This window comes from Urtica dioica, chromosome 7, assembly GCF_054948205.1.
Source record: "Urtica dioica subsp. dioica isolate 48M chromosome 7, U.dioica_male_clone48M_v1_H2, whole genome shotgun sequence".
NCBI lineage: Eukaryota > Viridiplantae > Streptophyta > Magnoliopsida > Rosales > Urticaceae > Urtica > Urtica dioica.
The window spans coordinates 38,489,787-38,506,555 of record NC_142762.1 but is presented as its reverse complement, the minus strand read 5'-3'; the positions used below and the strand labels follow the sequence as shown (position 1 = coordinate 38,506,555).

Below are 16,769 nucleotides of genomic sequence, written 5' to 3'. Positions count from 1 at the left end.
ATTTATTTATTTCTGTACATTAGTTTTAGAAAGATATTGTAAAACATTCTAGTCTATTTGGACGATAAAACAAAAAATTTGAAATTTTTAGAAAACTTCCCCAAATCGGCCATTGGAGCGTTTGGTATTGTTTTATAGGCTATTTTTAACTTCTTTTTTTTCTCATCGTTCTTTTAGTGTTCGGTAAAAATGTTTCTTCGATTAGTTCAAAATTACCTTTTTCTGTATTAAAATTATAACCAAGAGCCTAAAAACAGGGAAATCAATGCTCGATTTAAAATTGCCATATCCTCTTACACCTAATTATCCAATCTATGGTATACATAATACATTTTCATATCACATAATCAATCGTATACATTGAATATTTTATCAGTTAAATTTTTTCGAAAAATTTCAAATTTATATGTTCCAAATTGGATAATTCAACAAAACAACAATTCAAAGAGAAGAACGGGTGAGGAAAAGCCAGTTTTGTTCTGTTTACCGTCAAATGTTGCATGACGTCAACATAAAATAACCAAAGAGAATAAAATAAAAAAATAAAAAAAGCGCTACAAAAAGCAATACACTTGTACAGTACAACCTACGAATGCTATGCTAAAAATACAGCATCACGAAATCTCCCACTCTACAAACCTAAGATTATTATGTTTTACATCAAAAGAAGAAAACGCATATTCTACACTACGTAGAGAGCGAGAGAGAGAGAGTAATAAAAGAGACCAAAATCAAAAGCCTCTGCCTTTAGGAACGTTCTGTTTCCATGCAGGTTGACCAGCGGACCCGCGGCCCGAGGCCCCGTGATACTGCCCAACGCCATCGGGCAGGCAATTTAAATTATGGGCCTGGCCCGAACCCGACCCGGCCCACCAACCACCCTGTTGTTGGTGGTGGTGCCAGGTGGCCGGATTTTCGGGGCTCGGATTAACAACAGCATATTGTGATTGGTTTACATAATGAGGCCTAATCATTGGTTGGTGAAAGTTACGGGTCTGAGGCTGCCACTCGGGGATGTCGTCGTCATCGTCATCGTTATTCCAAGCCGGTTTCGACTGCCCGTATTTGTGGATGAGCTCTCTCACCTGCTCGACCGGCCGAGCCGTCGGAAACTGGGCCGGCGGCCTCGGGTTCCTAGAAAAGTTCGACGACGCCGGCGGGTAGGGACCGCCGCCGGAAAAGTTGAACTCGGGGAGGTCGTCCTCGTCCCGGGTCGCCGGAGGGCCAAACCCGGGAGGCACATCATCGTCATCATCATCATCATCATCGTCGCCCCGACGATCGGACGGTCGAGATTGACGCGGGGCCGGTTCGGGATTGGAAGTCCTAGACGGTGTGAAGGGTTGGTGGTGGTGGTGCTTTTTAGACGAGTGTTTGTGGCGCGACGAGGAAGATGATGATTTAGGGGAGGTGGAACTTAATTTTCTCCATACAATAACACCGATTAAGCCATTATTAAGTTTGTTTAGGGACTCGACTTGTTCCTTCTGGATGACCTTTCCGAGCATGTCCAGAGTCTTGTTGTGGGGTGGGCAGATATAGAGCTCCACGCCTGTGCTCGGCTCCGCAAAACCCACTCTCTCGTCCGTTACGTACGATTCTGACACCTGGATTTCAAAGTAGTTTCTTAAGAAATGTCAACACTGAAAAATAAAATTAAAAATAAAATAAAATAGCAAGGTGTTTGTAATGTTACCTCTTGAAGGGCTGAGAGTTCGCTTTCAGGGGAACCTTCCTTCAAAACGAAATGCACCACCTGTCACAGAAATAGAAAAATCCGACGATGAGAAGGAGACTCATGTAACATTTCTTTCATTCGTCAAACATACAAAAATATAAATATAAATATAAATAAAAAGTGTAAATCTGCTTTTACTGATGGACTTGCTTGCATACGTACTCATCCACCTCACTGTTCATTATTTAATGCCAAAAACCAAAAACTACCCATTCATTTCAAATACAACCCATTTTTGAATTTATCAAAACCGAGATATTGCTGTGCTTTTTAAGGTTCTGGGTCAACGATCTCATGTTCTGCAATAACAGTTTCTCCGTTCTGTGTACAAGTAAATTGGATTCAAAGGATCTCAAGGTCTTTTTTAGAAAAATTAAATATTCCCATATCACAGTTTCTATCATGTTCCAGTCCAGAATATTAAATTTAGATCACTGCTATAACCCAACGTGTCTTGTGTCCACGTCATTACTGCAAAATTGGGCACATATCCTTTGCTTGAGGCGGAAACCCCAAAAAGGAAATCCTTTCCACACAGAGCAGCAAACAGGACGACAATGGCATGAGGTATCAAAGAAGATTGAAAGATAAAATGATTGAATTTGGATCCAGGTGATAAGAGTGATGGATAATAATAATAATAATAATAATAAGAGGATACAGAGATTATTGTACAACAGAATGAAACTTGCAATACCATGACAGCACGACTACGGGACAGAGGAAGCTGGTTTAGAAACTTCTCAAACGCATCCAGTCTCACTCTTCCCTTTATCTCAATCACCTCCGGCCACTCTTTGGCCGGACTATTTTCACCACTGCAAAACAAAGATAAAACCACTCAGATGTTGGAAATCAACCCCCGATCAATTCAACCAAAAAAATCAATGCTAATCAAATTGCATCACAATTTACTCGACGCGCATAGAAACATCAAATTTTACAGTTCTGTGTAACATAGTACGACCATCACCATGTATGAATTTTTCCATATTCAAGAGGCAAAACACGGGTAACATCCAAAATCGTTAAACAAGGATGCATTTAGAACACATTTTAGTTTATAATTACTTATTTAACAGCAAGGTGTATATCATGCGCATAGAGCAACATCGATACAGATTAAGAAAGATTTCAGGTTGAAGACACACCTTTTGAAGACCGCAACAAAATTAGATGTGCTTGACATGTTTAGCTGAAGTGAACCTTCCCACACATATTCTCCCTTGGAAGAGCCAGACAAAGCAAGAGCTGTTCCTGTTTTTAAATTAACTGCGCTAGATTTTGAATCATCTCTAGATTTAACATTGGAGCGATCATCATTCGATTTGGACTCAATATTACTGTCACTGGATTTCACATTTGCGTCGATGTTCATACTCGTGAAATCAGCACTAGCACGCCTTTTGGAGGAAGTGTCAGCAGACACATCTTTCGTAGTTGGATCAGAAGATTTGGAGGCACATCCACCCGCAGAGTCGTCTTTCTCCGAGGAAGGTGCCCTTTCAGAATCGAGGGGAAGATTCTCAAATGGTGGCTCTGAATCAAGAGATTCCATGAATTCATCGAGGGAGACAATCGGAGGAAGAAAGTCGACATCCTTCAATTCATCGTCATCAGCCATGAGTCCTTGCATCAGATCGGTCTCCTCATTCGAAGGAATAGTAATGGTCTGTGCAGGGTTACCTCCCGAAGCACCTGTTTGGGCTTTCTTCGCCACACGTCTCGCCGGGGCTTCCAATGCCTTGCTTTCCGGTCTGTTCCGAGCAACTGAACTTGAGCCGCCAGAGACATCCACTCCGATGTTATCTTCTTCAACCTCGACTTGAAACTCACCCTTGTGTGTTTTCCTCACTAGACGTCTGAGATCGACTTCTGTATCAGGCAAAACAACCATCTGGGCAAGTTCTTCAGCCTTTGCCATCCGCCACTGAGAAAGCTCCTTCGATGCGAGGTCCTCCGCGGTCATGGAACAAAGCCGTTTTGGCGGGATTTCTCCAGCCATAACTCGCTCTCTCAACTCTGGATTATTGCGATCTTTCAGGTTGAACAAAAGTGACCTACCCTTCTCCTTGTACTTTTTATTCACCCCTCCAAACAATTTGAACAGCTCCGCTTCGATTTCAATCGCCAAATCATCTGGAGACAGACGACATGCTTTTTCTGCCCCGTCTCGACCCACTTCTTCACTGTCCGACTTCATTTTCCCATCAGTTTCAATTTCACGTTTCTCAGACAATCCTAAGACAGGATCTAATACCCAAGAAAGCCCATTCCCCTGCAACAACTCATCTTTGACAAAGAAGTTATCGCTGAATGGCACATCTTCGTAAGACAACTCGAACCCTCCGGTGTCATATATTGAGCTCGGATCACCGGGTTTTAGATCGGCAAAGAACTTTTGAGACTCACCCTGCTCATCATTTTTCTTAGAAAAAAAGTTTCCAACAGAATTGTTAGATTCTTTAGCCATGCTATCATCAGCGGGCTGAGCATTCTCTCGAGTCTCTTGGGGTTTTGAAGCCTCACCTGGAGAATTGTTTTCAACTGGTGAAGACTTAGATCCTTTGTCGGCTACCAGAGACAGCGCAGCAGCGAGCTGCTCCCTCATCTTTGACCGAACAGATTCAGATGACTCTGCTGAACCTTTAGAAGGAGGGTGACTCCGTGCAGATTGACTTTTTGGAGTTGAAATACGCTGTGACCCTGATTTATTGGAAAAAGAATCTGTCTTCGCCAGTTTCTTATTCGAAGGAGAGTTCAACGAGCCTGGAGAGTTCAATGAGCCTGGAGAATTTAACGAGCCTGGGGAATTAGGTATAGAAATCATCTGCGCCGCTTTCTTATTTTGTGTAGACATTTGCTGCTGCAACCACGGCCTGTGTAAGATTTGTGCCACTCGCTTTTGCGAGATTGACAAATTCTCAGGCATACGGTTCTCAGAGACGGGTTCCATGGGTTCCTTGCGCTTCAATGGTCCAGACATTTGCTCCACGTTGTTCATCATGAATCCCATCTGCTCGGCGTGATTGTTAGGCGTCGAAAACTGATGCGATTGCAAAGCGTTGATCCCTTTGGCTTCGACCTCTCCCATTTTCATTTCTGCTGATGCCAATCCATGCGATAAGGGATTTTCCAACCCTATTGTAGTTTCCTTGTTTAACAACGGAAATTGATGGGTCATAGATACAAATCCTACGGAACCCATTGACATCTCTGATATTGACGAGTCCATTTGCATGCTGCTTGGCGTCGGAAACTGCTCTGATACAAGATTGTTTGACATGCTATACAAGAAACAAAGGCATAAGTGCCCTTCTTACTAATAAAATCTTCAAGCGATTTCCAGATTTCTGCAGTTAAGTAGGAAATGGTCAAATACAAATAAAACAACTCAAATTTATATATGAGAAAGAAAAGGTACATCTTCATGAACAATTGGTTGTCAGTTAAACTCATCTGAATCAACATTTCAATCATACCCTTTTATATGTCTTTAACAATGAACAAAATCAATAAGACCCTGAAGTACTGCTGTATCTACTAATTTATTTAGTTTTAACTTTTAAAAAAAGTATTGGGGGATAAAATTTTGTTCTCATAAATATTATCAGCAAAAAGGGTGAACGTGTATAGGTTTTTCTCAAGAAACGTGAAAACCAAAATACCAGCTGTATAAATCAGTGAAAGGGCTGACCAAGCAATAATTAAATATGCCAACAATAATTCATAAGACATATATATATACATATATATATATATATAACATACAATCAAACATGGTATGTATCCTTCTTGAGTGGAATTCCACTCCTTATAGAGAGGACAAAATTTATTTGAAACAAATCAAGTCATGAGAAACATGTAATGTTTAAGCAGCGATGAAAATCAACAAATCAGACACACATATAAGGAAAGATCTTCAAGAAACAAAGTAAATCCTATTCTATGATAGAATCTAAATCCACAGCGCCTCAAATAAAGGAATACATCGAAACACAGAAGAGAAACAAAAAATTAAAATAAAATAAAATAAAAAACACTTCAATCAAACTAGTTTCCAAACCCTAATTTCAAAAAGCGTCGAAGCTACGACCGAAAAACGAAATTAAAAATCTAATCTGAGAACATGAAACCCCGAAACACGAAGTTAGGGTTTGAAGCTGAGAGAGTACATACCTATTCGGCGAAGAAGGGACGATGACCTTCGGCAGAGTTGAACAAAGAGAGAGAAATTCAGTCCACAGAGGATGAGGCTGGGCTTAGGGTTTGGCTATGAAAGGCTATCTATGGCTATCCCGAGAGAGAGAGAGAGAGAGAAAAAATGTATCTATCTGTATATATGTGTAAAAATATTTATGCGGTGGGTTTTGTATGACAAGTGAACAGAGGTGATATGCGATTGAGAAGAGCGGGTTTTTAGAGAATCGAAAGCTACACACGTGTATGTTGTTTAACTGTTTAGTTCTCCAATCGCCGTCGTGGATGACTTATGACTTGGTTGTCGTTTTGTGTTATTTATACCATGTCGTTTTTCTTTTTTTCTTTTTTTTTTTCGGAAAAGTGGCAATTGCTGCCTTTTTTTATTTCTCACGTTAACATATAACTATAATCTATAAACTAATTAAAAAGAGTACTGACTCGAGTACAATAAGTTTATATGGGTTTATACTTTATATCTTCTCATATATGACTATATCTTAAAAAATTGTCTTCTTGAAAATTGGCCAAAAAAACTAAACTCTAAAGAGAAATGTGATAAAGCGTGAAATCGGGATTATGAGGTGAAGGTGTTATACATTGAAAAGTTTGTGTATATGTTTGTATCTTCTAACGATCTACCATCAAGCCAATTTGAATAGTCCGAATTTTTTTCCACCACCAAAAATAGTATTTCTATCACTTAAAAAAGTTTCCATTTTAATACGTTGTTCTCAATCTCGCCTCGGTCGTGTCACGGTGTATAGTGGCGTGATGTGTTTTTTTTTTTTTTTTTTTTTACGATGCTTTTGTTCAAAAGTGAAAGATATGCTTACTTTCCAATTTTTAGTATTTTGACTTATAATCACAATTTATTTTGTAATCACATTTATTCAACAAAAATCCTCTCTCCAAGTTAGACAATTGATTTGAAAAGACTGACTGAGGTGTAATTGGACCAAATCTCGTCCAACTTTAGTCTGCTATTATTAGACCATTTTGAAAAAAGTATTTAAAAAAAATTTTATATATATATATATATATATATATATATATATATATAATCATATTTTTCCCAAAAATTTTCAAGTCGTTTTCGCTCAATGTAGTACTACTTGTCTACCTTAATAATTCAATATATATTCATCAACACTGCATAAGAATAATTATCCTAAATCCTATAGCAGTATGTGTGTGCTCTTCTGATACATGACTATTGGCCCCACAAAGAACCTGATTGCCTAGTCGTTGTGATTCCATGAGAATCGAAAGTGATAAAATGAAAAACCCTCTTAAAATATATGTATCCCTATTGTTGATATTAGTTGTGCCTTAACCACGATTTTATGTTAGTTTGTACACGTGTAAGCTGACTTGACCATGGTTTATAAATGGTTAGGTTAGTGTTAGGCTTAAGTTAGTTAGGCTGGGTTATATACTGTGCTAACGGCTTTATCGACACACAGAAAAAGAAAAAGAGAGAGAGAGAAATCTGATTGAGAGGTTGAGCGAGAGAGTTGTGGGATCAATTCTTGGGTAGTTCATCGTCTTCTCCATCTCTGTTCTTAGGTTGGGAGGTCTCGGATTGTGAGATCACCAGGGAGAGTGTGTAAAGGTTTTTTTTGTCATAGTGCACTGAATTCCGAGAGGGGAATTCCGGGGAGTAGGTCGTGTTGACCGAACCTCGTAAACAATCTGCTGTGTTCTTGTGTGTTTGTGCGTCTGAGTTCTTGGTGTGAAGCAAAGCATAACATAACAGTGATATCAGAGCCTCGTCGGCGTTTTCTCTCAAGTCACACCTCGTGAAACAAGTCATCTCAAGCTGGCGGACCCAGAATCAACATCGGATCAGATCAAGAAAGAAACCTTGGATCAAGAATCTGTGGAAGGTGAAGATACAGGGGCGATTCAGAGTCGAAGCCGTGGTGAAATCCAGTTGTTCGCGAATTCAATTCCGACGAACAACATGAGAATCGACATTGACAAATTTGATGGTTCTGGAGACTATCGAATATGGCGGAGGAAAATCAAAGCTCTTCTCGCACAGCAGCGTTTTCTCAAAGCGATCGAAGATCCGATAATCTGGCCAGAAGGGACGACAGAGGATCAGAAGAACGAGATCCTTGAAACAGCAACAGGTACCCTGATATTTCATCTCTCAGATTCAATAATTCGCCAGATAGATAGTGATGATACACCGGCTAAAATCTGGAAGAGACTTGATGATCTTTTTCAAGTAAAATCTTTAACAAACAAAATTTTTCTGAAAGAAAGGCTGTTTGGTTTCAAAATGAACTCTTCCAAATCCTTAGATGAAAATCTTGATGAATTTCGAAAACTCACTATTGAACTTGCTAATTCTGGCGAAAAGGAATCCATGAGTGATGAAAATCAGGCTATTATTATTCTTAATTCTTTGACTGACACCTATAAGGAAGTGAAATCTGCTATTAAGTATGGTCGAACACAGATTACCCTAGATGAGGTAGTGTCTGCTCTGAGATCCAAGGAATTTGAGATAAAATCAGAGAAGGCACTCTCATCTGGAGCAGAGGCACATTATGGACAGGACAAGGGTCAGAACAAGAAATCTAACAAGAATAATAAAGGGAAGTCTGGAAGCAAGGGTACTCAGGCGTCATCTAGTACTGATGGGAAGGAGACAAGAACTTGCTTCTATTGCAAGAAACCTGGACACCTAAAGAAAGACTGCTACAAATGGCTAAAAAAGGAGAAGGACAAGACCAACACTACCACAAGTCAACCAGACTCAGCAAACTTTGGGGATGGATATGACAGTGGAGAAGTGCTGGTCATCTCAGATGATAAGGAGAAAAGTGACTGGATTTTAGATTCTGGCTGTACTTATCATATGACTTACAATAAAGACTATCTAACAGATTTCAGGAGCCTTCAAGGAGGCAAAGTGGTGCTGGGAAACAGTGACACATGTCTGGTGGAGGGAATGGGCACTGTAAAATTCAAGATGTTTGATGGGTGCTGCAGAGCTCTCAAGGATGTGAGATATGTACCTAGTCTCACAAGAAATCTAGTGTCACTGGGAGTTCTTGATGACTCAGGCTACAGCAACAAGACTGAAAGAGGGGTCATGAGAATCTCAAAGGGTTCTATGACAGCTATTAAGGGAATCAAGATTGATGGCCTCTACTATCTTGTTGGAGAAACCATCTCTGGCTCAGCAGCAACAGTGACCAACACACCAGAAGAACTCAAGGCCATTCTATGGCACAGAAGACTAGGCCACATTAGTGACAAAGGTCTTCAAGTCCTGAAAGAAAGTCAATACTTTGGTAAGGATAAAATCTCCAGTGTTGGTTTCTGTGAACATTGTGTTCTGGGAAAACATCATCGTTTGAAGTTCAAGGTTGGAAGACACACATCTACACGTGTACTTGAGTACATTCACTCGGACTTGTGGGGTCCTGAAAGGAATCCTACTCATGGTGGTAACATGTATTTCCTTTCTCTAATTGATGATTTTCAAGGAAAGTATGGGTCTTTTTGCTGAAAAATAAAAGTGATGCTTTTGAAAAATTCAAGAATTGGAAAACTCTGGTTGAAAATCTGTCTGATAAAAGAATAAAGATCTTGAGGACTGACAATGGTTTAGAGTTTTGCAATGAGGTTTTTGACTCTTATTGCAAGGAAGCAGGTATTCAAAGGCATCACACAGTGAGACTCACTCCACAGCAGAATGGAGTGGCTGAAAGAATGAACAGGACTCTGCTAGACAAATCAAGATGCATGTTATTCAGTTCAGGACTACCTAAGAATTTTTGGGGTGAAGCTGTTGTAACAGCTGCTTATCTCATCAATAGGAGCCCATCCAGTGCACTTGAGTTCAAAACACCTGAAGAGGTGTGGTCTGGTAAAATTCCTGATATCTTACACTTAAGAATATTTGGTTGTTCTGCTTATGCGCATCAAAAAGAAAGTAAGCTTGACCCTAGGGCTGTGAAGTGTGTTTTCTTAGGTATCCTGATGGTACTAAAGGCTATAGGCTGTGGGTTAAGGGTGATAGAGGTTTTAAGGTCATTAATAGCAGGGATGTAATTTTTAATGAGAATGACTTTCCATGCCTTGATAATTCTAATATGGTATCTAGTTCTGTGTCTAGATCCACTAACCCTTCAGGTACTGTAACAAGTGAAGTCACAAGTCTTCAAAGGTATGAGGTGGCTCATCCGGTGGAGCCTAGACAAACTCCTCAACCAAGCCATAGAGATGATGCTGAAGAAACCTGCAATGCCTATCAGACTCCAAGCAAGAATGAAGATACAGGAGAAGATAGTGGTCACAATACTCCATCAAGTTATCAGCTAGTCAGAGATAGAGAGAGAAGAGAACACAAACCTGTTGAAAGATATGGGTTTTCAGCTTACACAGAACTTCTAGCCTATGCTTTCATGGCAGCAGTAGAGATTAATAAGACTGAACCAGAAACCTTCACACAAGCCATGAAGTACAAGGAGTCCAAGCAGTGGAGACTTGCTATGAATGAAGAAATTGAATCTCTTCACAAGAATCAGACTTGGGAAGTGGTAAAGAGACCTAAAGACAAGTCTACAGTTGATTGCAAGTGGATCTTCAAAGTGAAAGAAGGGGCTGTGGATGGTGAACCAGTAAGGTACAAGGCTCGCTTAGTGGCAAAAGGGTTCACACAGAAGGAAGGGATTGATTACAACGAGATATTCTCACCTGTGGTCAAGTATAAGACTATACGGGTGATGCTATCTCTTGTAACTCAATTTGATTTTGAGCTTGAACAGATGGACGTCAAAACAGCGTTCCTTCACGGAGACTTAGATGAAGTTATCTATATGGAACAACCTGAAGGGTATGAGCAACAGAAGAAACAAGACATGGTGTGTCTGCTCAAGAAATCCCTATATGGACTCAAACAGTCTCCTAGGCAGTGGTACATTCGGGTTGACACATTTATCACTGCACAAGGATTCTGTAGAAGTTTTTATGATCCATGCCTATATTTCAAAGGGTCAAGTCCTTTAGACTCAGAGTTTCTCCTGCTTTACGTGGATGATATGCTCCTCATCAGTAAAGAAAAACACAGAGTGAACAAAATGAAGGACTTGCTGAAGTCAGAATTTGACATGAAGGATCTTGGTGCAGCAGGGAAAATCCTAGGGATGAGGATTGAAAGAAACAGAAATGAATCAAAGCTGTTTCTAAATCAGCAAGGTTACTTGGAAAAACTGGTTGAAAAGTTTGGAGTGGCAGGTGCTAAGTGCAACAGTTTACCACTTGGAAATCATGTGCAGTTGTCAAAGTCTCAGAGTCCAAATGATAATGAAGGAGTTCAGTTTATGGCTAACAAGCCTTACTCTAATGTGGTTGGATCTGTCATGTACGCTATGACCTGTACACGTCCAGATTTGGCCTTTGCTATCAGCTCCCTCAGTCGCTACATGGCAAATCCTGGAAAGTTCCATTGGTTTGCTATCATGGGATTACTGAAGTACATAGCCGAGTCTACTCGAACTGGTTTAATGTACTCTGGTGATTCAAATGAAGAGGTAAGCCTGCAAGGTTTTGTGGACTCGGATTATGCAGGTGATAAGGACACAAGGAGGTCCACATCAGCATACTATTTCCTGGTCGGCAAAAACTGTGTGAGCTGGAGGTCTCAGCTGCAATCTGTAGTGACTCTTTCAACTGCTGAAGCTGAATATGTAGCTGCAACTGAAGCTGTAAAAGAAGGGATTTGGCTTCAAGGGATGCTCAGAGAACTAAAGTTCTTTGTTGGAAAAGCAGCCATATTCTCAGACAGTCAGAGTACTATACATCTCTGCAGAAATCCTGTGTTTCATGATCGAACGAAACATGTTGAGATCAAATATCACTTTATCAGAGAAAAGGTGGGACAAGGAGTGGTGGATATACAGAAGGTTGGGACAAGGAGTGGTGGATATACAGAAGGTTGGGACTGAGGACAATCCAGCAGACTGTGGGACAAAGGTTCTTCCGCTAAGTAAGTTCAGGCACTGCTTGAAGTTACTTGGTGTTCAAGCAAGAAGATAGAAGGCTGAGTAATGATCCTCTCGGAGCTATGCACTGTGTTTGGTGGTCAAGGAACAACTAAGGTGGAGTTTGTTGATATTAGTTGTGCCTTAACCACGGTTTTATGTTAGTTTGTACACGTGTAAGCTGACTTGACCATGGTTTATAAATGGTTAGGTTAGTGTTAGGCTTAAGTTAGTTAGGCTGGGTTATATACTGTGCTAACGGCTTTATCGACACACAGAAAAAGAAAAAGAGAGAGAGAGAAATCTGATTGAGAGGTTGAGCGAGAGAGTTGTGGGATCAATTCTTGGGTAGTTCATCGTCTTCTCCATCTCTGTTCTTAGGTTGGGAGGTCTCGGATTGTGAGATCACCAGGGAGAGTGTGTAAAGGTTTTTTTTGTCATAGTGCACTGAATTCCGAGAGGGGAATTCCGGGGAGTAGGTCGTGTTGACCGAACCTCGTAAACAATCTGTTGTGTTCTTGTGTGTTTGTGCGTCTGAGTTCTTGGTGTGAAGCAAAGCATAACATAACACCTATTTTGTGTTGGTAAGCATGTTTGAACGGAAAATCCAATATTGCTCCAGTGATGAGCTAATCTAATAAGGTACTAGATTCATTCTTTACATTTCTTCTGTGTCTTACATAATTGTGTATTAACTAATTATATATATAAATATATATGTATGTCGTTTCTCAGCTCACACAGGCAACAGAAAAGAGCTATACACTGGCCATTTCCCGAACCGAAGCCGGCCAGGATAGATGGAAAAATCGCATATCCGGAGCATTTCCACGATATGAATACCGAATTCAGGCGAGTAAGTAGATCGTCTTTCGTTGCTTTGTTAAATGTCGATCGGACGGCCAGCATTTGCCCCCGGGAGCGATCCCATGAGAGGGTTTTCGCCGACCTCGCTCTTGCAGAGAGGACATGAAGCGTTGATCTTCAGCCACTTATCGACACACTCTTTGTGGAAAAAATGGGAGCAAGGCAACTCCCTTAGCTCGTCGTTGTTCGCGTACTTTGCCAAACATATGCAACAAGCCTGCAAAGAGTTTAACATTAAACTTCTATATTTTAACTAAGGACAATAAATATTTGAAGCAGAATTTGAGTGAAAATACTTTCTGTTTGTTTATTATGCTCGGATGTCAAGAAAATTTTGAAGAGAAGAAAGGCATATTAACAAGTATTTTCTCGCACACTAAGAAAATTTGAAATATTAAGGGAAACTATGGGAAAAAATTACACATGTGAGAAGATAAGAAAAGTGAAACCCGTATATGTGCAATGTTTTTTTTTTTTTTTTTTGGATTTTGATCTTCCATACTATTTTAAGAGGTGTGGAATCCACACTATAGTTGCACATTTTCCTTCAAAAAAATTCAACCTCAATTTTTCCTAAACCAGGTTTCAACCATGTCCTGATTCCTAAAATCATGCCAGATTTTCCGAGGTTATAAAAAACTTACGGCATCTTCCGCAGAAATGGTGCGCTCTTTCTCTGTTCCTGCAGCCACAACTCCCCCGTCGGAGACCCCGTCTCTGTCGTCTCCGTTTCTACTTTTCTTCAGCTTGAACTTGTATGTGGGTAAAGCGTCGATTGATTCAGAAGTGGCTCCTTGGTTCTGATTCAGATCTTCTCTGAACCCAAGGGCCGAGATTATACAAGGCAGGCAACAACAGATTGTCGCACATAGAATGAAAGGCATGGCGTACCCGATACAACTAAAGGTGAGAAACACTATACACAATCTGCAAAGTAAAAGTCGAATGCAACGCGTTTCTGAGTTCGTCACCACAAAAAAAGCTTATGTAAAATCATCATGTCATGTCATGAATGTCACAAGAAAAATTTACCTGTACAAGTTAGGAGCATCACTAGCCGATGAATGTCCTCCGAAGATCCAGACGTTTCCAACAACAAACCAGATTGCAAAGAAGCAATCGAGGGCCATTTTAAAGTATTCCACGAGCGCCTTGAGTCTGATGAAAAGAAATTTAAGTTATTTTCCATACCCATCTGCTTCTACTATGATAAGCAAAACCAAGTCAAAAGATGCATGTAGCCAGTTTTCTCATAAATTTTCGAGGTGGATTAGAGTAAATAGATCTTTCCTTTTGCAGATGACCAGCTGAAGGAGGCCGGAATAAGACCGTTTAAATTTAGTTTAAAAAAAAAAAGGAAAAAAATCTCAATCTCGTTTTTTTTAGGATAGAAATTCCATGCATATCGATATTTGTCCACCCAGTATAATTATTTTTAACATCAAATTAGAAGTTAAGAAATTTTGATTAACTGCTTAAGGATATCCCTAACCATGTAGACGAACAACAGCTAAACTGTACGTGTTCCTGCTATGATTTCTCAGTTACAAAATCAATATAAATATTTTGAAATGGAAACTCTTCGTGCTTGAGACATCAAAGAAGGAAAACATACAGAAATAAGAGAACCAGCTAAAAAAAAAGTTCAACGGATACATGGAATAGGATAGATTCCAAATCTGACACATTGACTTATCTCCCAAGTGCAAACTAACCTATAATCTGGTGCTACAGAATTATAAGGCCTATAATCGACAATTTAACACAACCAACCAAGCATATGTTAAAACTTTGGTAATCAGAATTGCAAATTTTTATATTTCAGGAGCTCTGGGTACTTCAAGAGACCCATGGTTCTCCTGATACAATCCCAATCTAAATGTTCAATACCTTTCTCCAATAGTTCTCCCATACATGTCTATGCTATAGCAACCATGTAATTATTTTATTTTTTTTTACTGGGATGGGACCCTGTAACTATCTATTGTTATTTTCCCTTATATCGAGTATCCGAACAGCATATCCGTAAAAAACATAAAGGAAAGAAAAATCTCAAGGATTGTTACCTTGCGTTCATAAGCAAAGATCCTTGACGGCTCTCAGACGACGGAGCCTCTCCCTCGGGAGTCCTACTCACCGAAAGAGAAAACGGCACCGCTGAGACATTGATCTGAGAGCCCTGGCGAGGAGGCTGAGCGAGGTCTTGCTCGGGAAACTGGCTATGGTGACGGTACCGCCAGTAAAGAAGCGGGAGAGTAGCAACACACCCAGCCGCGTAACCCACGACCCAAGCAAACAACGGGGTCTTGGGATGCTCTTCCTTTGACAGAGACAGAACGACGATCGAAGCTATGATCTGGCCGATCGTTAGAGCCAACTCAATCGATATCCAAAGCCCCGAGTTCAGCGGACTCCGACGCCGGCGGGTTTCCCCGCCTCTCCTCAAGAACGAGGAGCTCCTCGATGTTGTTGAAATGGTCGAGGACGGGATCAGAGAGAGCGGCGTCGTTGCTCTCGCATTATTGCTCGGAGGTCTCTCTTGTAGCGATGTTGAATCTGCGTTTCGGGTTATGTCGACGATGTGATCGTTTGCGCGGTTTGTGCTTTCTGGGCGCGCCATTATCAGAGGGAAAGTTTCGGTCAAGCTCTCGGGGTGAAGTTCAGGATCGGCAATGTCCATCTAAGTTCGCCGGAACGATAAGGCATAGAGAAAACCATACAATCAGTTTCTCTTTTTTTTTTTTTTTTCCTTTTCTCTGAAATTTGGTAAAATAAAATTGTGACCCTTATTCTGAAGAGACTGAGAATTATGTGCCTCGACTTTAAGAATATACCAACTCTGCACATAATGGAAAAGTATCAGAATAATCAGTACAACATGGTGAAGGAAATCGGTCATGGATGAAATGTAAGACTGAAGCAATCAAATATACTTTGAAGTGGCTTCTAGTGAAAACTACAATTTGGGGTTAAGAGACTTTACTTCTATCACTCTGAGGAAACGCAATCTATTACAGCACTATTGAAAGAAGAAGGAAAATAAATAAATAAAACGACTAATACTTGGCCCAAAGTTTCAGGTTTCTCTGGGGCATTTTGACATCTTCTCAACCACCAAACAAGAAATAAACAATGTATAAAATCTATAAACACGAACTGAGAAAACACCAAATTCACCAAAAGAAGAAATCGTATGATACCGAGAGTTGACTAAAACTTCAAGATCAACCAAACTCTCAAAAGAGAGCCAACACTGATCAATACAAACACACACCTAAATCTCATTACAATTTCCTAAAAAGGAAAACACTAAGAATAAACAAATAACAATGATCCCCACGCATTTAGTTAACAAAAACAGTTCTTACGGAGCTACAAACACTATCAATAACGAAATAAACAAAATGAAGTACCAGATTGGGCTCGATCGATTCAGCGTTGCAAAGAGACTTGAGCGATTGTTTTTCTTCTGGTTTGGGGTTTTACACTTTATTTTGGGCCTTTGCTTTAATGGAATTGGAATTGGAATTGGTGAATGATGAGAAAGATAAACAAACGACAAGGTGACGTCAGCTTTCTCATGCTTTTTTTTTATCTTTATTATTTTTATTTTCGGTATCCACGTGGCCTGAGAATTATATTAGTGAGGGACGATGTGAAGAGTTTCCCCTTTTCGCGTACTGTGATTTTTATTATTCTCGGTTTTTCGCTTCAAATCCAAAATACCAATTTGCCCCGCCATCATTTCGGATTCATGTTGGGGTATCGCAGGCCTATGGATGTAATTTGAGGTAACCGCGTCCGAAAGTGTATAAAGCTTGTACAATTCTCTCTCTTACTTCACATGTTTATTTTGGTGGAGGCTGTTTGGTTACTTGGATAGCACAAAGGACAACTATAATGCCTTAATTTTTTGAGTTTATATACCCAAACTTTTTTTTTTCGACGACAAAAATATC

At 40.1% G+C, this 16,769-nt stretch overlaps 2 protein-coding genes across 2 annotated transcripts; both read right to left on the bottom strand.

The window, feature by feature from the left end:
• Window positions 1-458: 458 nt before the first annotated feature.
• On the bottom strand, window positions 459-6,109 carry LOC149391377 (uncharacterized). Its single transcript, XM_089619176.1, has 5 exons — window positions 5,918-6,109; window positions 2,890-5,091; window positions 2,436-2,556; window positions 1,697-1,756; window positions 459-1,607 (listed from the first exon to the last, which is right to left on the bottom strand). The coding sequence occupies exons 2-5, from the start codon at window positions 5,022-5,024 to the stop codon at window positions 732-734; spliced, it is 3,192 nt and encodes a 1,063-aa protein (XP_089475302.1). The 5' UTR covers window positions 5,025-5,091; window positions 5,918-6,109; the 3' UTR covers window positions 459-731.
• A 1,106-nt stretch (window positions 6,110-7,215) lies between these two features.
• LOC149391376 (C3H4 type zinc finger protein) lies at window positions 7,216-16,361 on the bottom strand. The gene is made up of 6 exons (XM_089620728.1): window positions 16,224-16,361; window positions 14,877-15,649; window positions 13,843-13,968; window positions 13,455-13,737; window positions 12,515-13,027; window positions 7,216-7,247 (listed from the first exon to the last, which is right to left on the bottom strand). The coding sequence occupies exons 2-5, from the start codon at window positions 15,488-15,490 to the stop codon at window positions 12,827-12,829; spliced, it is 1,224 nt and encodes a 407-aa protein (XP_089476854.1). The 5' UTR covers window positions 15,491-15,649; window positions 16,224-16,361; the 3' UTR covers window positions 7,216-7,247; window positions 12,515-12,826.
• Window positions 16,362-16,769: the final 408 nt, after the last annotated feature.